The following is a 24,650-nucleotide window of genomic DNA, read 5'->3' as shown; positions in this document are numbered from 1 at the left end:
GGGAATTTCTAGCTTTTTCTTCCTAAGTCCATTTACTTACTTTCAATCCTAAAACCATATTGAGAACAAACAGCCTCCATAAAGTTTGCTTCCCAAAGAGACAGGGTTACCTTATCATATGAGTGACATTTCCAGCTTCTAGGCTTATTATATCACAAATACAAAATGATTAATCAGTATGGTTTTTAAAAATTAACGGAATTGTTTTATAAGCTAGATGACAGAGTATGACTACTAAATCAATGGAGCTTCCAAAAATATTATATGCCCCAGGAAGAGAAGGACAACCAAATAGGTTTCTTAGTCTTGTATAGGACAAGAGGGGCCTACAGTTGGCCTTAAGAGGGAGCTCTTTGGGCAAGATAAGAGAAAAACAAGAAGACTTCAATGAGGAATAGCGGGAAAACCTAGCGAAAAGGGTGGGAGTGGGGGTCAGAGTGAATAAGTAGGGAAAACAGTGAAATTTATACAAGAGGAAGGAGCTGAGAAAGTCATAGCCTTACACAAATGGCTGAAAGAGTACACTTCTCTTCACTTAGCCCCCATGACTCAGTCCTCTCAGCACAGGTCCCCGTGACAACAGCATCACATCCACTCTCCCAGGAGTGCTTTCACACTGCCTGCCTATTTCCTTCCTCGTTTATGATTAGTCTTTGGGGGCTTTACTTTCTGGGACTGTGCTGGCAATGGCTCCTGCCCTGGTTCCTTACAGGAGGTCGACACTAGCAGTTCCTCATTGCTCCTCCTCTGATCCTTCCCTACTCTAAGACTCAGCTCTGCCTCAGGCAGCTCGATGCCAGCCTGCTGCCGCCTTCTTAGAGACCTTCTGCTCCTGTGCTGCTGCCTCCGCTTTTCTTCTTCTTGCTGCCGCTGCTTTATCTTCATCAGCTTTTCAAAGCTTTTGGTTGTTGTTGGATTTACAACAAACCAATCCTGCAGAGGCAAAATAGAAACATTATCCAGTCAAAACACAGACAAGAGCATAAAGAGGGGGTACAGGAAGAATTGTTTTTAAATGCATGGTTTTAGGGCAGAATACCCTAAACACAAGGAAACAGACATGGAACCAGAGCTTAGAACTCTCTTAAACTGGAGAAAATCAATACGAGAGCAGTCATTGTACATATTTATTGTGCACATGATTTGGGGTACTTCGATAACTGACCTACAGAGTCAGTTTACTTAGCACCATCCACCCATTTATCCCCTTTGTAAAAACCTCCTCATGAAATGTAAAGCACTGGGCAATGGGAGATTTTTATTTCATGATAGTATAGTGGTTAAGAGCATGAGTTTTGCAGCCAGACTACCTGGGCGCAAATCCCAGGTGTTTCTAGCTCTGTGACCATGGGAAAATTACTTAAGCTCTTTGAGCCTCAGTTTATAAATTAAGAGTTGGGACACATGGAAACCAGTTATGAAATATTCTTGCAAAAAAAAAAAAAGAACGAATTTCAACCTAAATCAAGTGATTTGATCAGTCTTCTAGGTCTAACAACCAATTTATAGGAACTACCCAGGACAGAAGACCACCAGCACAGGAATACAATCAGCAAATCCAGAATGTGAGTAAACACATATGACAAATGACCCAGTTTCTTCAACAACTAAAGGGCAAAAAAAAGAGTAAGGGAAAATGTCTAGACCTGCATTGTCCAATAAGACAGTCACTAGCCACATGTGGCGAATAAGCTATTGAACTGTGGCTAATCCAAATTGAGGTATGTTTTCAATGTAAAATACATACCAATTTCGAAGACTTAGTATGAAAAAACGTAAAGTATCTCAATAATTTTTTATTGACTACATGTTAAACAGTATTTTCAATACACTTGGTTAAATAAAATGTATTATTAAAGTTAGTTTTACCTGTTTTGTTTATACTTTTTATGTGATTACTGGAAATTTTTACACATATGGCTCACATTACATTTCTACTGAATAGCACTACTCTAGATTAAATTAGACAAATGCAGTATATAAACCTTTGTTTAGATCCTGATTTAAATAAACTAACTGAAAAAAAAAGAAGATAATTAGGGAAATTTAAATAATGACTGAATATATGATGATATTAAAGAATCATTGTTAATTTTTTTACGTGTAATGATGGTTGTGGTTATAACATTGTATGTGGAATTTGCTTTAAAATAAGCCTTAAAGGGACAAGAAAAGTGAGTGTAGTTACAAATCAAACAGGATTGGCCATACACCGATGACTCTTAAAGTTGTTCATTATACTTTTCTGTCTGTCCATTTTCATGCGTCTGAAAATTACTATTAAAAAAAACTAATGTAAGAAAATATGAGACAGAGATGGAGGAACAGGGTAAAGATGTTTCACCACCACATATAATTCATAAATACAGGCATAAATCATTGAATAAATGTTTGGGGAGCAAGCCCCAAACTAAGTGAAATTTGTTGGTTCCAACTTTTTAGGAAGCACTAGAGAAATAAGTTAACTACATGAAGGCCAGATTTTTATTTATCTTTCAACTACTTCCTGAAACATAAAAAGGTACACTATTATTATAAAATAAAGATATGGCTGCGTTCCAGAAAAAAAATCTCAGATACAGAAAGGGATTCCCAAAGCTTAAACCAGTAAAGCAACAGGAACCACTTTTGATGACACTAAAGCCCACGTTGTTAAGAATTATTCAATTTGAGAGCAGAGAACAGCTCAAGGTACTTGCTATTTTTCCTCATCAGGTAACAATAGTTTCTGCAATAAGATATTCCAAGATAATACACACTCTATGCCTGAAGCTTTTGCAATGAGTGTTTAATTATACAGTAAATACTTTCTCTGTTCAACTGTACTACTAAAATACTTTGCCCAAGAGAAAACTCTTTACTTTCTGAACTTTAAAGCATTTTTATACTGATTTTTTTTAATTTTGAAAATTCACAAAGCTTCAGAAAAGTTACAATCATTTAATGAACCTAGATTTGCTATTGTTCATCTCTTTCTTTCTTCTTCCTTCCTTCTGAACAATGTGCAAGTTAGCTGCAGACATCATGCCACTTCATCCCTAAATATTTCGGCATGTATCTGCCTAAGAACAAGGGCATTCTCCTGTACAACTACAATTATCACAATTGGGAATATTAACATGGACACATTACTATTATTTAATATAGTCGGTATTCAAATTCCCCCACTGTCTCAATAATGTCCTTTATATTTGCTTCTATGCAATACTTTTAACAGAATTAAAAACAGGTTGTTTGAAGACATTAGAATACTAGAAAACAGAAGTATAAAGACTGCTATAAAACAAGAATTACAAAGGTATAAATTCAGCCTGGTTCCCAAATGCTTGATTTAACTGGATTTAAGGGAATTAGAAGAGCTCAGGGATTCTCACAGTGATTTCAAATGCTTTTATAGAAAAATATAATTACACATCTAATTTTAGAAAGTATTTTAACTCCAATGTCTCTGGTAACCAGTTTAAGAGTCACTTTCCTTGACAGTCCTAGCTCATAAAAATAGACACAGAATCCACCTCTCCTGTGGTGTTATGTATTGGGCCCAGAGAATTATAAAAACCCTGTGGGAAAGCAGAAATCTCACCTCAGCATGAACAGAGTTTATGTGATACTTGACACCACTCTCTGACACAAATTCTTTTTGACACAGAAGACACCTGTATTTTCCAGCCACAAAGGTCCCCTATTTTCAAGAATGAAAGAAAAGAGAATTACTGGTAAATTCAGAAACACATATCTGGGCTATGTGTAGGAATTGTCAGAGACGAAAAGAGGGGATTCTACTTCAGCAAAGATAAGAAGAAAGAAAATCCAAAACAATGATATATTTAGGAAAATCAGTTTGGGCAGACTATCACCACTATAAATCTATCCTGATGCACCCCCACCCCCACCCTTTTCAACACGACCTGAAGTTCTCCTACCTATGTGATGTGTCATATTTTTCTACCTTCCCTTGTTCCTTTCATTTCACTTCCAAGGTTCTCTTGGTTCCTCCCCCAAAATGATCAAACCCCTGAAGTTCACAAGAGATAAACCTGCAGTTCTTCCCACTGTAATCCACTGCTGCAAAAAGGGCCTTGGAAATCCAGAATTAGAAGAGTACCATCCATAATACCTAGTTTAAGGACTCAGAATCTAAGATCAAGATGACAAACTCCTAAACGTTCCTGGACAGATCTGGTTTGGGTGCCTACAACTCCCTTGGTTGCCTTGAACTGAGACTTCTCTCCCCTCCTGAAGCTTCGGGTTTCCATGGTGCTCATTTTGTGTGAGGAGATACTTCTGAAAGGGATTGGAAAGTGGCAGCAATCCCCACGGCTGGTGGGTTGTAGGGCACCTGGGTCAACATGGAAAAGATTCAGTGAGGTGAATGGCTGTTAGCCTGACACCCAGGGATCCCACCTCCCATCCCCAGAGGCCAGTATAATTCAGGTGGGTTCAGAGGATCTTCACCAATCCAGATAAGTACATATAAGTTAATTCTAGAAAGTTTAAGGCCCAATAAGACAGGGCAGGTCCAATGTGGGAGAGGCTCATGTAGAAGAAGTTAAACCCTGGTAGGGATTCAGAACTAGTTTATTTTTCTCCAAATTCTTTAATTGATATGATTTATGGCTATGTCGGCCTTTTCTGCATCTTGGACATACCCTGGCATCTTACTCAATAAGAGACCAATGTTCTTTGGGTCATACAAAACTAAACCAGCCTCAGAAGATAACAGAAAACAAGACAACTAGCTGTTCACCTAAACTGAATTCTCTTCTATGTCAGACTATTTCAGAGGTCATGTTAAGAATAAAATAGTTCAGAAAGTTACAAACCAATGTACAAGAGCCCAGGTGAGCCTTAAGGCCAGATACACTACTGTAGACAGCCTCACAACCCTGAAAAAAAAGGAGAAATAACATGAAGACTACACCAAACAGCATCCCTCTCTTAGCAATCTGGTCATTTACACTGACCAACTCTATATTTGAAGGACGAAGCCCAAAAAATTGTACCATAAACCAAACAGAAAAAGGATTCATATGCAAGCCACAAAAGCAGGAAGAAAAACCAATGAAAAGTAAAAGAGGTGAACATGTTGTTTACAAAAGCTTAAGACATTCCCTTCCCTGGTATGTCTTATACTTAAAGAAACACAGAAATATATATGGTTAGATTTTTTTTTTAAATCTGCTTTTTTTAGTACAAATGTATCTTCTATTTCTTAGGTATCTATTCCTCCCCAAAGTACTACATATAGCTAGGGTAGATAAAAGATGGCCGGAAATGCTCTGTCATTCTTCCAATCAAGATGCGGAGTCTATTCTATTTACCCTCTCCTTGAATCTGGGTTAGCCCTGTGCTTCCTTTGACCAAAAGAATGCCATGGAAAGATGCTGAACGAATTCTGAAGCTAGGCCTTAAGAGATCTTCAGCTTCCACTTTCATGTTCCTGGAATACTCTGAAAAGTCTGTCACCAACGACCCTGCTAGAGAAAGAGGCCACGTGGAGAGATAAGCTCCCAGCTGAATTAGCTACACAGAAGCCATCTTGGATATTCAGGTCCCATCTGAGCTTCCAGCTGATGCTATGCACAGCAGGAGAACTACCCTGAGCCCTGACAAGAATTATTAATTTACAGAATTGTGAACAAATAAAATATTTGATGTTTTAAATCACTAAGGTTCAGGTGCTTTGTCACAAAGGAATAAATAACTGAAACAACAGCAGATACATGATAAACATTTACTGAATGAATGAGAAAGAACCACCTGGTTAGGACACTGAATGCGATGATACTTCTTGATATCCGACTTCCACTTATGTAGTACTTCCTGGCTGAACGTAGGTAGCCCAGGGCGAGTATATTTTAACTACGAGACAAGAAACACTTTATTAGAGGAATATTCACACCCAACTCTTCAGGTTCTGTAATTCTGGAGTTCCATAAGTATATTTTCATATGTAAAAAAAAACTGTAATATGTAAGACCTTTTAAAGTTCTTGAAACTGCTAAGTATATTTGTCTATTGGTTAGTCTCAGAAACTATTCTAAGACCAAAGGCCATAGAGGTAATGGGGGCAGTAAGAAAGGCAGACTAGAGAGACTCTGGTAAAGCTACAAAAGAAATCAGAGCATGGAGATGGCTATATTTATAAGTATCTCCCCTTCTCTGCAGCTAGTATATATATGGATTCAACTAAAATCTTCTATGCTGATGGGGAAATATTTATATAAACTATTACATTCACATAATAAACTATCATATTTATGCAGCTATAAAAAAGAAATGAGGATAATCTCTATGAGCACATTTAGAGTGATTTCTAGGATATATTTTAAGTGAAATAAAGCAAAACAAACAAAAAAAGGCATCCATAGTAAGAAAGGAGATATAAAAAAATATTCATATATCCATCCCATAAAAATACAGGAAGGATAAACCAGAAACTATTGAGTCTGGTTGTCTTTAGGGGCAGTGGGATAAGAACAGAATGGAAATAAAAGGGGACTTAGAACAGAACTGTTGGAAAGAGGGGGTGGTGACACTTCTCTGAAAAGAACTTTTTGTATACGTCTGATTTTTAGAAGCATGGTAATGCTTTATGTACTCCCTAAATAAATGAATAGTTTAAATTAAACAGGATGTAAGGGGAACCCAAAATTAATAAGAGTTACATGTGAATCTAATTATTACAAATGAGAAACATAATGATGGGGATGGGGGATAAACCAATGTAAGTTAACTGAAAAATAGAATTTTGACTGTAAGGCTAAAGATGAAAAGAACTACACACAAATATTGTCTCTAGTTAATAAATTTGTTTTTTACAGGGGTATGGATTAACAGTTCTGAAACTACTTTATGTTGTACTAGGGTTGAACAAGGTAAATATATTGTAGACAAGAGCCAGGATTCTTGCTGTTGAAGAAAGGAGTTACAAATAAGGAAAAGAGGAAGGCGAGAATGAAACCTGTGGTGTTGGATTGGAATTAAAGGTATCATGGCTTTAATATATAGATAGACAAAGAAACGAATACGGAGTGTGTGTATGCATCCATTAATCCACATACATATATATCCTAGGTCTATCCACCAAGAAGGACCAGAAGCATGACACCCTAGTAGGAATGAATACATCTAGCACTCCAATCTTGGCTTCTAAATATAGTCTCCAATAAAAGGAACCAGAATTCATTAAAGAAATGGTTGATTCCAAGGCTAGGGCAGGAAAAAGGCAAGATGAGCCTACAGTATCATGCGGTGTCAGAGAGTAAAAAAGAGCTCAAAAAAAATGATAAGGGAGTATCGAAAAATATATGGGAGCCCACTTGAAAGAGCTCTTGATGACCAAATCTGGAACAATTTGAGCAGCAAAACAAATAACAACAACACTGGATCATAGGTGATAGAATAAATATATCCATGAGTCTATATTAATATAAAATAAATTAACAGAAAAAAAGGACGGATCTTTCTCAGAAGAATTCCAATGAACAACTGTAGAAGAAATGATGGAAACAGAAAATCATCATTAAGGAAACACCACAGAAATAACTGTTGCAGGCATGACACTGATGGATGCTAAAGTAAGTGGGTAGAAGTATGATAAAACACAGGTTAGTTATGTAGTCTTAATCTTCCCACAAAATATTCACTAATTACAAAGGGGAAAACTATAATTTTGCCATAGAGAAAACTGGACTACACACCCTAACCAAGTGTTCAGTATTTCCCTAAACTAAGTATAAACTACTACATGTGAACTAACAAAGTAGAAACACACTAGGCAAAAACTAAGCAGAAAAACTAATCTGGAAATTTAGGTTCTCTCTGGAAGAAGTCCAAAATTAAGAGACTCCTTAAGGAACTTCTGAAACCGACTGTTTCTCTAGGACCTACATGAAACAAAACACTGAAGCTGGATCAGATGTACTCCATCTCCAATAAATTCTGTTTACCATGTACTTCACTCAAGTGCATTTACTTTTCTGTATGTAATAAGCACAGTATCAGACATAATCCTTCAAAATTAATACAGGTTTCCACCTTACCTTCCGATCATCAGGTACCAGATCCTGAAGAACCTTCCTCTTAGGCCATTCCTTGGCCAGTTCAGCAGAGGCCAGCTCCTGCAGGTGGTATACAGCTATCTTGGCAGAACGCCTCTGAACTCGGCCCCCACTCTTTGGCTCCAAGCTCATCTCCTTTAAGCACTCTGGCTGTCCTGATTCTGGAAAGAAGGGGATCTGCAAGAATGAGACATAGCAAAAAACAGGCCTGAGAAGTGGCTTCCATTAGAGCCAATGATTAAGGGCTGTCTTTTTTGCTCTATATATCAAAAAAGCTTTTTATCAGCTTGCTACCCACTAGCACAAAGCTCCACCATCTTAATGCACATCTTACTGGTAAAAACGCTTCTGAGCAGGATAAAATCTATTCTGTTGTAGTCAATGGAAGTGGTTCAAAGTCAACAAATAGCCATATGCAAAGAAATGAATCTTAACACATACCTCATAATATATACAAAAATTAAGTCAAAATGGATAATAGCCTTAAATGTAAACCATAAAGCAATAAAACTTCTAGAAGAAACCAAAGGAGAAAATTTTTGTGACCTGGATATTATTCTTTTTTAAATTTATTTTCAAATTACAGTTGACATATAATATTATATTAGGGGTGAGATGACTTTTTTGATGTATCAACTTGGCCACGCTATAGTCATCAGTTATTCAAACATTAATCTAGGTGATGTGAAAGTTATTTTGTAGATCTAATTAAAGTCCTTAATCAGGTGACTTTAAGTAAGAGAGACATGACAGAAGCAGCAGGAGAGATTTAAAGCATGAGAGAGAGACTCCATACTGCTGCTGACTTGAAAATGAAGGGAACCATGAACCAGGGAATGAAGATGGCCCTTAGAAGCTGAGAACAACCCCTGGCCTACCGCAAGCAAGGAAATGAGGTCCTATAACTGCATGGAACTGAATTCTTGAACAATCTTAATGAAACTAGAAATAGATTCTCTCCTCAAGACTCCAGTAAGGAACGGCCCTACTGACACATTGATTCTAGCCTGGTGAGGCTCCACGCAGGGAAGCCAGCTGAGTCGTGCTATACCTGGACTTCTGGCCTAATGAACTGTGACATAACACAGTTGTGTTGCTTAAGCCATTAGTTTTGTGGTGATTTTTTTTTTACAGGAGCAATATAAAACTATACATTAGATTGAACAAAAATATATACAATAACAAAGCATTATCCATAAAAGAAAAAAAATTGAACTTTATCAAAATTAAGAACTCTTTGAAAAACATTATTAAAAATGAAAAGACAAGCTACACATTTGAGAGAAAATATTTGCAAAACATATCTAATAAAGAACTTGTGTCTAAAATACATAAAAAATTCAGAATATATTCAAAACTTAATAGTAAAACAACAAAAACTCCAAAAATAAAATGAACAGAGGCTCTCAATAGACAACTTCACTAATGAAGACACTTCGCCAAAGACTGACATTGCCAATAAGCACATGAAAAGATGGCCAACGTCATTAGTCATCATTATTCATGAGGGAAATGAAAATTTAAATCGCAGTAAAACGACACTGACAATAACAAGTGCTAACAAGGATGCAAAGCAACTGGAATTCATATCCTTTGCTGGTGAGAATGCAAAATGGCACAGCCGCTTTGGAAAACAGTTTGGTAGTTTCTTATAAAGTTAAACATATGTTTATCATATGACCCAGCAGTCCCATTCCTAAGTATTTACCCAAGAGAAATTAAAATTTATTGTCACACAAAAATCGTTAAGTGAATGCTTATAGAAGCTTTGTTCATAATTGCCAAAAAATGGAAATAACTCAAATGTCCTTCACCTGGTAAATAAAATAGTGAAATAGCCATACAATGAAATCCTAAACAGAAATTAAAAGGAATAAACTGATGATACATACCAACATATGAATGAATCTCAAATGCATTATGCTAAGTGAAAGAAGTCAGACTCAAAAAGCTCCATACTGTATGATTCCATTTATATGATGAAAAAACTATAGGGACAGAAAATAGATCAGTGGTGGCCAGGGGCTAGGGATGGCAAGAAGAGCTGACTACAAAGGGACGGAAGGGAATTTTGGGGGGATGATCAAATTATTCTATATCTTGATTGTGGTGGTTACATAGATGTACATAATTGTCAAAACTCTTATAACTGTACATCAAAAAGGGTAAACATTAATTACCACATGTAAATTATACCTCGAAACCTAACTTAAAAAAAAAATGAGGTGTGTAGGGTGGGAATACAGAAATGTAATCAGGAAAAAAAAGTCAAGACAAAAAAATTGGAATACAGAAACCAGCTGGACAGATTCCCACAAGAGTTGTAGCTAAGGGGGTATGCCTTAAACTTTAAAAATATAATGAGTGTGCTTCTGCCCAGACTACAATGAACTTCGATTTCTCTAAACTAAGAATGTTCAAAAGGAAGAAATAAGAGAACAAAGGAAGAGAGAACAAAAACATTCAAAGGGTAAACAGGGATATAAATGAGGAACCGAGGATATATGGGAAGACGTAGGGGTAAGCAGTTACCACAGAATATATCCCCAAACAGGGGCTAGAAAGTAATCAGTACTCACAGGCCCATGCTCTGATCTCAGGTGATATGCAAGTCCAGCCTTCGATCTATATGGCTTTCCACAGTGGTGACACTTCAGAGTCATCTTCTCCAGTTCTGCAGCCCCTTTGCCACATTTTCTGACATGGTACAGATATCCCATGATGCTGGTGAAGCTACTAGAGCAACTCTGAACACAGGAGAGAAACCTATACTATAATCTTACATCTTTTGACATGATCTCTAAATTTCTAAACAGCCACAAGGCATTCAACTACCACTCCACACAAATAGATCTGATATCATTAGACTCTTTCCAACATTTCCCCCTGGCACAACCCTTTCTTGTCTCTGGCCCAATGGCTGTCCTATCTACCATCACATATCATATTCCATGTTTAGACAACATTCAAGAAACTAGAACCGTGCACCTTCTCTGTGTCAGAGCTCCCTTCTTAGTCTATGATGCAACTCTACCCCAATATCAAATACCCAGCAACATTGAAGTTCCTCACAGTGAGGTTACTAGGATCCTCTTCATCACACCAAAGAAAGGATGGTAAAGAAACCCCTTCGAACAAAGGAAAAAGGGGAAAAAATAAATTTTTAGAGATGAGAAAGAAAATAAAAAGATATTGATAAGTTCAGGAGACCTGGAAAAGCAGGAGTCATTCTTATGCTGGAAGATGATACAGAACCAGGTCTACAGGGAGAAGGAGAGAGAGAAAAGAATAACAGAAAGACATGGACCCAAGACCAGGCAGGAGTTGCTGTCCTTGAGCTCTTACCTCACGCATGCACCTGAGCTTTCCCAGTCTCTTTAGAACTGTTCGGAGCCGCTCCCTCTCACTCGGCTCATCTATTTCATCTCCAGCCTTCAAAATGGGCTAGAAAGCAAGAGAAGCCAACAAGCAGATGATACACGGAAAAGAGAGATCCAGAAAAAAAAATTTATCACAGAAGAATCAAGGACTGGACCAGCACCTAAGCTGATGCTCGTGAAGTCTACGTTATCTAACTCCTGGCTTTCTCCATCCTCTAGAGTGAAAAGGAAGTGACTGTAATGGAAATAAGAGTTCTAAGCCTCTGTCTCCCAGGATATGAAACTATGAGACTAACCTAAACTCAGAAATACCTATATATCCACCACCAAAGGTTTCATTGTACAGAACTCTTCTATTAAAAAGACTTTCTTACTCACACCCCTATAAAGTCCCAGAGCCTTGGCCACCTCCACTGAGTTATCTACACTCATCTAAGACATCCAAACACCACATAGGCTCATGTAGGACAGAAGACACTCTTACCAAACTATTATGATTTGCCATGACGTGATACTTCATCCCTGCCAGTGAACGAAGTTGTTTCCCACAGTGATGGCAAGTAAACATTTCCTACAGAGAAAAAATACTGCTCAGTGCCAAACTATTCAAAAGAGAAACAGAATGTCACGAAGTCCTCCTCCAATGCTCGTGTCTGTATCGCTTTTATTTCCCAAACTCAACAATCGATGAATTTCAAAAAATCCCACAAGCTCAGTGTCACATCCTTGACAGCAAAGAAGTAAAGGCAACTTGTTTTTAAAAAAATAAGAACTACCATTTATCGAGTGCCAACATTTGCCAAGTAATGGGGTAGGAACTTAGCATGGATTATTTCTTTTTTATCTTCTCATGGACTATACAAGGTAGTAATTATTTTATCTCTACTTTTTAAATTAAGAAACTCAAGTTCACACGTAAAAAGCTAAATGACAAAACTAGTAACTGGCTGAGTGAAGATTCAAATCCAAGTCTGCCAGACTGCAAAGCCTATGTTTCCCTATGACACAATGTTGACTCTTCTCCACAGTAATCAGCATAACCAACACAGAGCCAGATGTCTAAAGTTTGGGTAAAAGATCATAACATAAAACAGTTATGAAATACTATACAATATCTAACCTGTTTGCAGTTTTCCATGTGTTTCTTTAAGCCCTCTATGGTCTTCCTCCCCACTGCCTGGCAGGTAGGACAGGAGACACTGCCTTTATCCACGATTTCTAAGTACCATTGCTCCTCTAAACTGCCTACAAAGAAGAGAAAGGAACACGATATAATCTGCAGTATTTTCCAGAAACAAAAAGCACGATCCCAGAATTTAGGAAAAGCATCACAAAATAGTTTTTTCTCCCTCCTGGGGAAAGAGACTTACTATGCATAACTTGTAGAAATAATTTTTTTTCAGACAGCGAGGAGCTTCTGAAAGTCCTATTCAATGCCCCATCATAAAAACCATCTTAGAGACATCCAAAGCCCAGTGGCTTAAAGAACGGAGCAACACTTTTTTCCAGCTTTACTGAGGTATAACTGACAATGGGCAACATTTTTCATAGCAGCATATCATAATGGGATACTGAGATATGTAACAACCAGTTTGCTGAGTATTTCCTATGCATGAAAGTTCGTTAAATGATTTTATTCCATTTAATTCTCACAATTCTGACTACCTTTATTATTCTTATTTAGAGACAGGGAAATTAAAGCTTGCAGAAATTAAATAAATTGAGGTAGATCAGAAAATTAATGAAAAGCCAAAACTTCAACAAGGGACTGTCTGACCCCAAACCCATGGCCTAATACCTGCTTCCTTAAAGAAATGCTTTGGCACATCATTCCTTTACCAACAACAACAAAAATCAGAATGCGAGAACTAGAGCCCACAAAGCTTCCAACAGAAAGCATACCTGCTGCATAGGCTGGTGGTTCCTTCCGAATACGACGAGTCTGGGATTTGGGATTAGGCTGAGTTTTAGGCCGTTGCTTCCTCCCTGATGCAAGAGAGAAACTTGAAGGGCAACATATCACCTTTGCTAACCCCTCTCTAGTACCAAAATCTCTCCTTCCTTTTCTCAACCCTCTATGCCCCACTCCCTCAACCAAATGACTCCCTTAAATCATGACAGAAGGGTAAAATAAGGCAGGATGGAGGCCATGCCTTGTCAAAATATTCAAAGGGCTCAAAAGTGCTCCAAGGGCAAAACCTAAAGTCTTTCTCCTGCAAAGAATAAAGCCCATGCACTCAGGGAAAAAGAATTAAAGAAGCTGCTCCCTTACCATAGAGCTTATGCTTCTTCTGAGGAAATTCTCGATAGTCTTCATCTTCTTCCTGCCTGGGTTTCCTTTTTCCTTTGGTTGATACTCCACCTGACCCTGAAATACCATACAAAAGCAGAAAAAACCTCAGTATGGTTTGTAAGTGAACATCTGGGCCTGCCATCAAAACATCATTCACAAGACCATCAAAAGGAAAGATCATAAGCAAGCATAGGCCTCCTAGAGGCAGTTGCGACATTTTTAGGGGAGGTTTTATCTCTTTTCATCAAATGACTCAACTTCCCTTTTTCCTTTGTACTATTCTCCACCCCGAGTGATTGACTGTTCCCTATAAACAATAAAGACCTTTGTACAGTGTGCTTTGTTTGATTTTGATTTGAGGCTAACACTGAAGCAGAATTGTTCAAGACAAAGGGCTACAAAAAGGCCTTGAGACTATGACCAGCAAGACAATTCTACCCAGAATAACCTTTACACCAGCCTATAAAGCCTCAACAGAGGATCAAACTAGAACAATGGGAGAAAAGTTCAAATAATGAAGAAGAAAGGTTAATAACAGTATAACCTAGAGGAGTAAGAGCAGAAGAATTTCACTCTGTAACTCAAAGGTAACAGTATGTGATAGCCTAACATCTTTATAAAATGTTAATCACTAATGAGAAAACACGTATGTGGTGGTACTTAATACTTTAAGAGCTCTTTACAACAGCTACCTCAAAATATAACTTTAGAGAGTGCTCTGAATTTGGAATAAGATACTGATACTGATACCTTCAACATGGGAAGTAGCAGCTGGCTTGATCCTTCTCATCTTCATCCAGTAGGTAGATTTTCGGAAAGATGCTGGAAAATCACTCACTGGTTCACACGAAGAGGCAGATGATGAGCCACTTAAGGAGTCATCATGAGGGACAGTGTACTGGAAACTGTTATCCTTTATGGAGCACTGGGTCCTGCTACTAATATGACACAAAGATATATACTACAAAGGAGGGTCTGAAGTAAAGTTCCTATTAATTATTATATATCATAAGAAAACAACCAACTTCGTTACGTGTGCAAAAAAAACCTAAGCCTGATAATAAGAACAAAATTTCAATGCTAATCTTCAAATAATTACAGTGGTTGATCTAATACAACACATACAATTATTATTATGCTTCACTGTAATTGAAAAGAGTAAGCAGTTCACAAAAATGGTCACTCTGCAGCCCGTGTAGGCATTCCTTCTTGGATTCATCAAAGAAAAGAAAGTAGTCAAATAGGGTGTTCTGTGCCCAGAAGACCCCCTGGATCTGTATCCAGTATGCCCAAGCCTCCCTATTTCCCTGACAGAGGGACAGTAATTAAGTAATATTCCAGAGAATAAAGAAGGAAAAAAACAATTCGTAAGCCCTAGTCTGACCCATCTTTCTTCTCCCTTAGCCTCCTTCCTAAACCCTGATGTCAGGGCCACCCTTATCTTACTTAGACAACATGATACTTAGCTCCATAGCTAAAGGGAAGGAGCTATCTTGTCTGTTAAGCTGGCCAGAAAGGTCTGGTATAGAGTTGAATCCAATTTCCCAAATCTAAGACCAGTCAGTATGTAGTTAACAAGCATTACTGAGAAACTACAAAGTATCTTCTATGTGACTAAAGATACTGCAGAGCAACAGTTCTCAAAGTGTGAGGCCTGCTTTAGATCTGTGGTTTAGAAAGGTCACTCTGAATGCTGTATGGAAGATGACTCATGGAGAAAGAATGAAGGAAAGAAGAAGAGTTAGCAGCTCACTGCAATCATATGAATAAGAGGGCTTGAACTAAGGTTTTGTAGGAAAGATGGTAAGTTGACAGAGTCAAGATAACACTTCAGAGGTAGAACTGATAAGAATTAAACAGAAGTTTGTGGGAGTAGAGAGTTGAAAGAAACACAGGTGACCATTCTTAGGAAAATATGTAAGTAAATTGTGATCAATGCCTACTATGGAACACTAGGTAGTTGTCAGAAGCGATAAATCATTTCTATATAGAGAGACATGAACATAACTGAAAAACATACCGTTGAAAGAAAAGAGAAACAGAACAAGATCTATAGTACGACATCAATTCGGTAAATTAAAAACTAATACACATAAACAGTACTAGCTGTTTTACAAGAATTCATAAATATTTAAGGGTAAATATCAAACATGTTAACATGGTTGTCTGTGGGGGGAAGGGGAAGGAAATGGGGATAATAAACAATAATGGTGACTGATGATGTCAGTATGCTACGAACAGGGAAGAATGATTTTCACCTCTCTGCACATGAGGTCCAATAATACAATTTTAATAGAGAAGTCCTGGTTCAGGCATGGTAGTGTAAGCCCATCACAGCCCATCCTTCCTACTGATTACAACTAAAAACTCTGGACTCTGAAAAGTAAACAAAATCAAGTAGATTGTGGAGAGGAGTCAAAACTGAGAGAAGGTCCTCCCAGTATTTTGCTCTCTCACAGTGGGCTTTGCAACAAAGGTAGGCCCCATTTGCAGAGCACCAATGTTTAGTTTTGAACAGTTTCCAACAGAATCTCCACCTTTCTGGCCAGAGAAATCAGAAAAAGGAATTTCTATAGATTGGGAGGAGGTTGGGAGTCATGAAGAAGAGAGAGGCAGAGAAGGGATCCTATAATTTTGTGTATGAATTCACAGCTTATCCTAAGCTATATATGTGTGGAACATACTCAAACCAGCATAGCAAAGGCTTTGAAAAGTGAAACAAGATTTGAACAAATGCACAAGTCTCAGACTAAACCTTGAGCTATTAGAGTGAGACAGACCCAAACTAATGTATCAAAAGCTTGGAGAGCTAAATAAACCAAGATTTGAAACACCCAAAAAAGGTCTCAGACTAACCCCTGAGCTAGTTGTGTACAAAAAAAGACCTAAACCATAATAGCGAAGACTCAAAGAATGGAACTGACATAGAACCATGCCCACAGAAAGGAAAACAGAACTTACAGTCTGAACCTAAACAGGTTACCTGCTAAAATAAAAACATTAACATTCCCCAGCAGAGTGTAAAAAGACCCAGAGTCTACATATATAACATTCACAATCTTGAGAATAAATTCTGAAATTATGCAATACACAAAAAACTAGGAAAATGTGAGCAATTCTCAAAGGCATAGATGGTAAACAGATGTCAACTCCACGATAATACAGATATTGGAACTATCATAGACTTTAAAGCAGCTATTATGACTATGCTCCATTAAATAAAGGAAAACACATTTGAAATAAAGGAAAAGGTAGGAATTATCAAGAAAAAACAATAGAAACCTTAGAAAAGAACCAAATGAAATTTTAGAACTGAAACATACAATATCTGAAATAAAAACTCACTGGATGGTCTTAGTAATAGAATGCAGACAGAGGAAAGAGTCTCTAAACTTGATAATAGATCAACAGAAATTATCCAAACTGAATAAGAAAAAGAAGAAAAAGCAGAGCCCCAACAACCTGTGGGTCAATATCTAAAGGTTTAACTTAAGTGTAGTTGTAATCCCAGAAGGAGAGAAAAAAGAGCCTGAGGCAGAAAAATGTATTTGAAAAAAATGGTGAAAAATTCCCCAAATTTAATGAAATTAATTTACAGATTCAAGGAGTTCAACAAATACTCAAGAAGAGAAACTGAAAGAAAACACACATTAGACATATTTTAATGAAACTGTTCAAAACTAAACATTAAAAAAACTAGAAAGCAGCCAGAAAAAATGACATATTACATACAGGCAACAGTGATTCGAAATATCATGGATTTCTCAACAGAAACCAAGTAGGACAGAAAACAGTGCAACAACATCTTTAAAATCCTGAGAGAGAAGATGCAGTAAAAATATCCTTTAGGAATATTTCTTCGGATGAAGAAAAACTAAAAATTTGTCAGCAGATCTGTTCTATGAGAAATGCTAAAGAAAACTGTTCTAGCGAAAGGAATGATGACAGAGAAATTTGGGTTTTTAAGAATAAAGAAAGAGGAAAAGAAATGGTAAATAACTTGGGTTAATATAAAAAACTCTTTAAAGCAAAATTTTAACATTTGGTCAAGTTCTCAATGTATATAAATATAGTATATATGACAGCTATAACTTAATGGTCAGCAGGCAGGGGGTTAAAGGAAGCTCTATGGTTGTGAGAGTTCTACATTTAAGCAAAGTAGTAGGATATTAACTCTAAGTAGACTGTGGAAGAATAGGTATTATATTGTAATTCCTAAAGTAACCAGTACTGAGAGAAAGAGGGGACACACACACACACACACACACACACACACACACACACACACGGAGGGAGGGAGGGAGGAAGGGAGCAGGAGGGGGAGGAGAGGGAGAGGGAGACCACGAGCAAGCACATACAAACAGAAGAGAGCAAGAGCAAGCCAAAAAATCAAAGAGATAAATTAAAATGGGACACTAAACATTCAAGAAAGAAGGTATAGATGAACAAAAAGCAGGGTACAGAGAACAGATAATAAAATGGTAGACCTAAATCCAACCACATCCATAATTAATTTAAATATTTATGGTCTAAATACTCCACTTAAAAATCAGAGACTCAGAGTGAATAAAAAAAGCAATACTCTACTGCATGCTGCCACAAGAGGCACACTTTAAATATAAAGCAATATAGATTGAAAGTGAAGGGATGAAAAAAATTAGATCATGCAATCGGCAACACAAGAAGGCTGGAGTGGCTGTTTTAATATCGGATAAAACAGACTTCAAGACAAAGAGCATTGCTAGACATAAAAAGGGACACTTCATAATGATAAAAGTAACAAATCATAAGGAATACACAATTACCCATTATATGTGTCTATAACAAAGTACACAAGGCAAAACCAATAGAATTAAAGAAAAAATAGACAATTCTACACTTTTAGCAGACAATTTTAAGACCTCTTCCTCTCAGCAACTGATGGAACTAGACAAAAATTCAGGGAAAACAAAATCTTGTTCCAGTCAACATTTATAGAACACTACATCCAACAATTACAGGATATACGTTCTTGTCAAATGCACATTGTACATTCGCCAAGATAGATCATATGCCGGGCCATAAACTTTACATTTAAAAAGATGAAAATTACACATGTGTTCTGACCATATCAGAATTAAATTAGAAATCAAGACTAGAAGATATGTAATTTTTTAAAAATCTGATAATTAAACAATCTACTTCTAAATAATCTGTGTGTCAAAAACGAAATCACAAGGGAAATTTGTAAATATTTTGAAGTGATTAACAAAAATGCACATATCAAAATGTGTGCGATTCAACTAAAGCAGTACTGAGAAGCACACTTAAAAGCTTTAAATGATTATACTAGAAAAGAAGATCTAAAATCAATGACTTAAGATTTTATCCTAGGAAACCTTAAAAATTCTTCTTTTTAAAATAAATAGAAGGAAAACATAATAAAGAGGAGAAATTCATGAATTAGAAACAATAAAGAAAATCTGGTTCTCTGAGAAGATAACAAAATTGACAACTCTGTAGCTGGACTGATCAAGAAAAAGATACCACAAATAACCAATGGCAGGAATGAAAGAGTAGTTATCATACTGACATTAAAATAATAAGAGAATACTTTGAACAACTTTATGCCAATAAACTGACAAATTAAGAACAAATTTCTTACCAAAAATACAACTTAACAAAACTGACACAAGAAACTGGAAATCTAAAAGCTCTATATCTTTTAAAGAAACTGAATTCGTTATCAAAACCTTCTCAAAAAGAAAACTCCAGGTCCAGAAGGTTCCATTGTTAAATGCCACTGCAAAAAGGTTTTTATAAAAGGGGGCAGGGAGGCATAAGGAACAAAAGAAAAAAAGTAAAACTGTCCCTACTTACAGACTGTATATTTGCTTACAAAGAAAATCCCAAGGAATATACAGAACAACTATTAGAACTAAAAATGAATTTAGCAAGTGGCAGGATACAGGGTTAACACAGAAAAATCAACTGTATTCTTAGATACTAGAAAAAGCAACTAGAAAATGAATTTATAAAAATAACACTATTACAATGACATAAAAAAACATATAAAATACCTAAGAACAACCCTAACGAAAGACATCCAAGACTTTTACAATGAAAACTATAACACACTGGTGAGAGAAATTAAAGACCTAAATAAATGAGAAAGTATAGCATGCTCATAAATCAGAAAACTCAATACTATTAAAATGGCAGTTCTCAAATTGATCTACAGATTCAAAATAATACCAATCAATACTCCAGCATGCTTCTTTTAATAGAAACGATTGTAGAATTTACATAAAAACACAAAGAACCTAGAATAGACAAAGCAATTTTGAAAAAGAACAATGAAGTTAGATGACTTTATCTAACTTGAAGACTTACTCTAATGCTACAATATCAAGATAATTTATTATTGACAAAAAGACAGATATATACATCAATGGAACAGAATAAGGAGAGTCTAGAAACAGAAACACATATACACGTTCAACTGATTTTTGACATAGGTGCCAAGGCAACTGAATAGGGAAAGTCTTTTCAACTGGATATACAAATGGAAATTAACATTGACTCTTAAGATACACGCATAAAAATTAACTCTGAATGAGTCACAGATCTAAATGTAAATCCTACAAAACTTCTAGAGGAAAACATAGTAGAAAATATTTGCATTTAGGGATGGCAAAGTTTTCTTAAATAGAATACAAAAAGCATGAGACAATAATAATAATAATAATAATGAAATTTTTATCATTTTTTAATGATAAATTTAAAACTTTTGCTCTTCACAAGATGCCATTAAGAAAATGAAATGCAAACCACAAACTGGAAGAAGTTTTCAAAACACATATATCAGACAAAGGAATTGAACAGAATATTTTTACAAAAATACTACAATTTAATAATAAGACAAAGAACTTTTTTTAATGGGCAAAACATATGAACAGACACTTTACAAAAGAGGACATATGAATGGCCAATAAGCACATGAACAGATGTTCTACATCAACTCATCAAAAAAAAGGAAATTAAAACCACAATGAAACAATACTCATATGCCCATTAAATAAGCTAAAATTAAAGACTCTCAAACACTGCTGGTAGGAATGTAAAATAATCCACCATTTTGGAAAACAAGCAATTTCTTATAAACATAATCCTGACATATGACCTAACCATCTTAAATGCTAAATACCATCTTAGTAAATAAATACCATCTTAGATACTTAACAAGAGAAATGAAAACATTTTTCCACACAGAGACTTGTATATGAATATTCATAGCAGTTTTATTGTAATACCCCCAAATTGAAAATAACTCAAATGTTCATCAAGGTAGACAGCTAAACAAATAACAGTATATCCATAATAGAATTCTATTCAGCATTAAAAAATATTTTTCATTTAAAATCATTATTCTGAGTGAAAGAAATCATGCAAAAAGCCAACATACTGTTATGATTTCATTTATACAAAATTCTAGAACATGCAAACTACTGTACAGTGACAGAAAACAGGTCAACAGTATCTGGGGACAGGAGTAGAGGGAGGAATGGATTGCAAAGAGACATGAAAATACTTTTGGGAGAGATGGAAATATTATCTTGATTGTGGGAAGTTTCACAGGTACTTACATGTGTCAAACCTAATCATATTATATATTTTAAATATGTGCAGTCTATTGTATTTCAATTATATCTCAACAAAAATATTAAAAATTTTAAAATGAGAATTGGCAGTCTCCTAGAGCCAAAACCCACCATCCCAAACAATGGGAACGATCTCTACTAGAAAGACCTGATAGTATCAACAGGCCATTAAGAGTCCAGTCTCATGTGACGCCTCTTAGGAAACTGTCCTCAAAGAAATTTTTTTACTATCATTGTAGGACCAGATATAGTCATATCCCTCCTCATGAATAAGCATGAGCATAGTAAAAAAAATCATCAATAGTTCATATGGTTGGCATGGTTAACATCTTGGGGGTTAAGTCAATACGGTTAGAGAATCCCTCCCTCCACGTTCTCTGTCTTTCATTTTTAAAGGTCTCAACAAAAATTCTCAAGTATTTTACACTATCTACCTATTAAGTCAGGGCATTTGCTTATTTGTTAAAAACTAGATTAATCTCAAACTTCCCTCTCCATAAATACGAGCAGAAAAAGTTTTTGGTTCAACCAATGACTATCATAACTGCAGTGACTTTTTAATGACTATCATAATTTGTAGTGTTGTCTGTCGTGCTGACCTTTCAGTCTCTGCTTCTGATCACAAAGATGAAAAGTTTAACCTATTTTCAGCTCCTTTCTGATCTACCAAGAATGTTTAAGAACCCATAGTTCATTCTCTAGGTACAAACACTCAGATTTCAATGGAAAAGTATTTTAGTTCATCTCAGTATCCTTTGCAGCCTCCTTTTATTCTACTCAATCCTTAAATGCTGTTCTCCATGGTTTCACCTCCACTTTCTTCTAGTGTCACTTCTCACCAATGGTTTGAAGATTCTGCAGTCTCTTAGAAGGGAGCCAGTTAAAAATAAAAATGCCAACACCCTAACCCCAATGACTGATTCAGATTAACGGATGAGGGCCCATTAACCTTTATATTTTTTAACAATAACTCTCTTGCTATCCCATTAAATTATTTTACCTGTTCATATCCTGTTTTCTCTTCTGAAAAAAAAAAATACCTTTCCTTTCTGGCTAACTGCATTATTCCTTTACTTTCAAGTCTGTTTAGGAGTGACTTGCTCTGGCAACCCTTCCCTTGCAAGGCTACATTAAATTCCTGTTTTAAAATACTAAATTACACTGTATTGTATTGAGCTATTCGCCTAGCTCCCCTTTTCAACTGTTTTGTTTTTCATGTCTGTATATCTAACCTACTACACAGCTGGCACATAGATATTTAGTAAATGCTATCTGAATGAATTAATCCCTTCCAATGAGTATCTAGTTAACAATCTTTTCAATATTAACAAATATGAAAAAGCTTAGCACATTCACTATACACAATAATACACCAGTCTCAAAGCCAAGTAGTTTGAAAAATACAAGAATTTCTTAGTTATTTTTATCAGTCCTTCCCATGTTCACCAAAGTATTCATGAGGATATAAATGTAGTCATATGTACGCTGAGTCATATATTCCATTTTTATTATAATTCGTACTTTTTTCTTGCAAGCTAAATTTTTCTCTAGGTTTAAATCTACACTGTCTAATCAGGCAGACTTTAGCTACAGGTGGCTATTTAAATTTAATTAAAATTAAATACAGTTTGAAATTGTTCCTCCACACTAGCCACATTTCAAAGGCTCAAAAGCCACACGTGGCCAGTGACTACAGTACTGGGCAGTGTGGATACAGAAAATTTTCATCATCACAGAGCGTTCTATTGGCCAGCACTGGCGACACAATTATAAATGAACATCAGAAAACCGCACTTACTTCTTGGCTCTCACGATCCTCGTGTTCCTCTTCTGTTTAAAGGATGTGGGTCCCGGAGTCTAGCAAAAGCAAGCGCATGAGTGAATGCTAGGGACCTCTGAACCTTGAGCACAAAAAGACAAACACCCCTGTGCCCAGAAGAAACGAAGTTCTCCTGGGGCAACTACTTCAAATGGAAGGCGGCAGGGCTTTTTAGGAAAAGTGTGCCGTTCTGTCCTACAGAATCACGGCAGGTGACAACACCAGAACCTTCATCTCCCCCATTCTCAAAGCCCTGTCTAAAAGGGAGAAAAAACGGGAGGGCAACGGTCAAGGAAACACTGGAGCTGCAAAAGCAATAGGAACTAATGGCAATCTGGCAAGGAACTGAGTCCTAGGACGTGGGAAACAGGCAGCGGAAAGTGAAGAGAAAAGGGGGGACAAGTAGATCTGACCTAGAAGGGTGGGGCCTACGATGGGCTCTGATAAAATCAACTCTGAGGATGGGACAAAAGCGAGGGACCGCGTGTTGCGGGCTCAACAGCGCTACCCCTGAAGCACAACGTTCAAACCGAGAAACTCACGGCGGGTACTGCACCGAGTCTGGAAGACATTACTCCCTCTCCACGCCTAACAAATTCACCCAAGGACTCCGGCCAGACCAACGCCACTTCCGCTCTCGTCTTTTCTCCCGGATGTGGAGTCGGCGCCGCCGAGCTCCGTTCCGAACGTCTACTTCCGCCAAGTGGCCTCGGAGGGGGGCTGTGGTCGTAGTTTGTCACGTGACGAGTCGCCCTCCGATTCCTCTGAGCCCCCGCCCCGGGGTTGCATTGTAGAACCGCAGAGACTGTGTGTAGGAGTGGGTCCTTAACCTGGCCCCAGGACCTCTCCCTCGCCTTCCACCCGTTTGCCCGACACCTAGTGTCCCTCCACCTTCCATTCCCCCGCTCCAGCACGACGAGTGGTCTTTGTAGATGCACAGGAAGATCAATTATTGCCCCTTTATTTATCTTAGAGAAATTACAGACCCATTCCCGCCCTCCCTCCCCCCCAGGTCGAAGAGACAAGCTCTTCCATTGCTGAGGGCGCAAGAATTGGAGTCAGTGGCTGAGCATGAAAGAAGCCAGGAAAGGGCAGCTTGGTGAATACTTGAGTGAATAAATAAATAATGGGGGCGTAAATCTCATCTAATAGCCCCAGGGCTCCAAACTTGCCCTGCTTTTGGTTTTTTTTGTGTGGTCCCTAGGAGACATGTTTGAGTAACTCTTGAAATCTTTAGACAAATTATGTCTGGGTCTCTCCGTAGGGGAGCTGTGCTTGAGTCTTTCTTTAGGGGGATAGTGATGGGTTCTCTCAGAGGGACTTCTGTGGGTTTTCTCTGACAGCTTGTGTTGGCTCCACTCAGAGGGCCTGAGCTGTCTTCTCTCAGACAGACTGTGTCCTCTCCTCTCAGAGGTACTGCGATGGATTTTCTCAGAGGGACTTCTACATCTCCTC

General features: G+C 37.2%; 1 protein-coding gene across 4 annotated transcripts; it reads right to left on the bottom strand.

The window, feature by feature from the left end:
- Positions 1-6: 6 nt before the first annotated feature.
- ZNF512 (zinc finger protein 512) lies at positions 7-23,894 on the bottom strand. Of its 4 annotated transcripts, none has more exons than XM_006910339.2 (14): positions 23,738-23,894; positions 23,175-23,233; positions 14,487-14,674; positions 13,716-13,811; positions 13,346-13,429; positions 12,564-12,688; positions 11,928-12,014; positions 11,409-11,507; positions 10,643-10,810; positions 8,046-8,240; positions 5,761-5,862; positions 4,824-4,886; positions 3,584-3,682; positions 7-933 (listed from the first exon to the last, which is right to left on the bottom strand). In XM_006910339.2, the coding sequence occupies exons 1-14, from the start codon at positions 23,765-23,767 to the stop codon at positions 625-627; spliced, it is 1,704 nt and encodes a 567-aa protein (XP_006910401.1). In that variant the 5' UTR covers positions 23,768-23,894; the 3' UTR covers positions 7-624. The 4 variants fall into 4 exon arrangements, with proteins under 4 accessions (XP_006910401.1, XP_024901508.1, XP_024901509.1 ...); XM_025045740.1 differs by having other exon boundaries at positions 14,487-14,671; XM_025045741.1 differs by lacking the exon at positions 4,824-4,886.
- Positions 23,895-24,650: the final 756 nt, after the last annotated feature.

The sequence above is a fragment of the Pteropus alecto genome, unplaced genomic scaffold (assembly GCF_000325575.1).
Source record: "Pteropus alecto unplaced genomic scaffold, ASM32557v1 scaffold61, whole genome shotgun sequence".
In the NCBI taxonomy this organism is placed as follows: Eukaryota; Metazoa; Chordata; class Mammalia; order Chiroptera; family Pteropodidae; genus Pteropus; species Pteropus alecto.
Note: the sequence above shows the minus strand (reverse complement) of the source record. Positions and strands in the feature narration are given on the sequence as shown.

Bases quoted from the DNA above. Each gene is read 5' to 3' on its own strand.
- ZNF512 (XM_006910339.2), bottom strand. From the start codon at position 23,767: ATGTCTTCCAGACTCGGTGCAGTACCCGCC. The intron at 10,811-11,408 runs GTAAGAGCTCAA...TCCTGTGTTCAG, and splicing joins AGCTCAGGTGCATGCGTGAG to AGTTGCTCTAGTAGCTTCAC. The intron at 934-3,583 runs GTGAGATTTCTG...TTGCCTCTGCAG, and splicing joins TAAACTCTGTTCATGCTGAG to GATTGGTTTGTTGTAAATCC.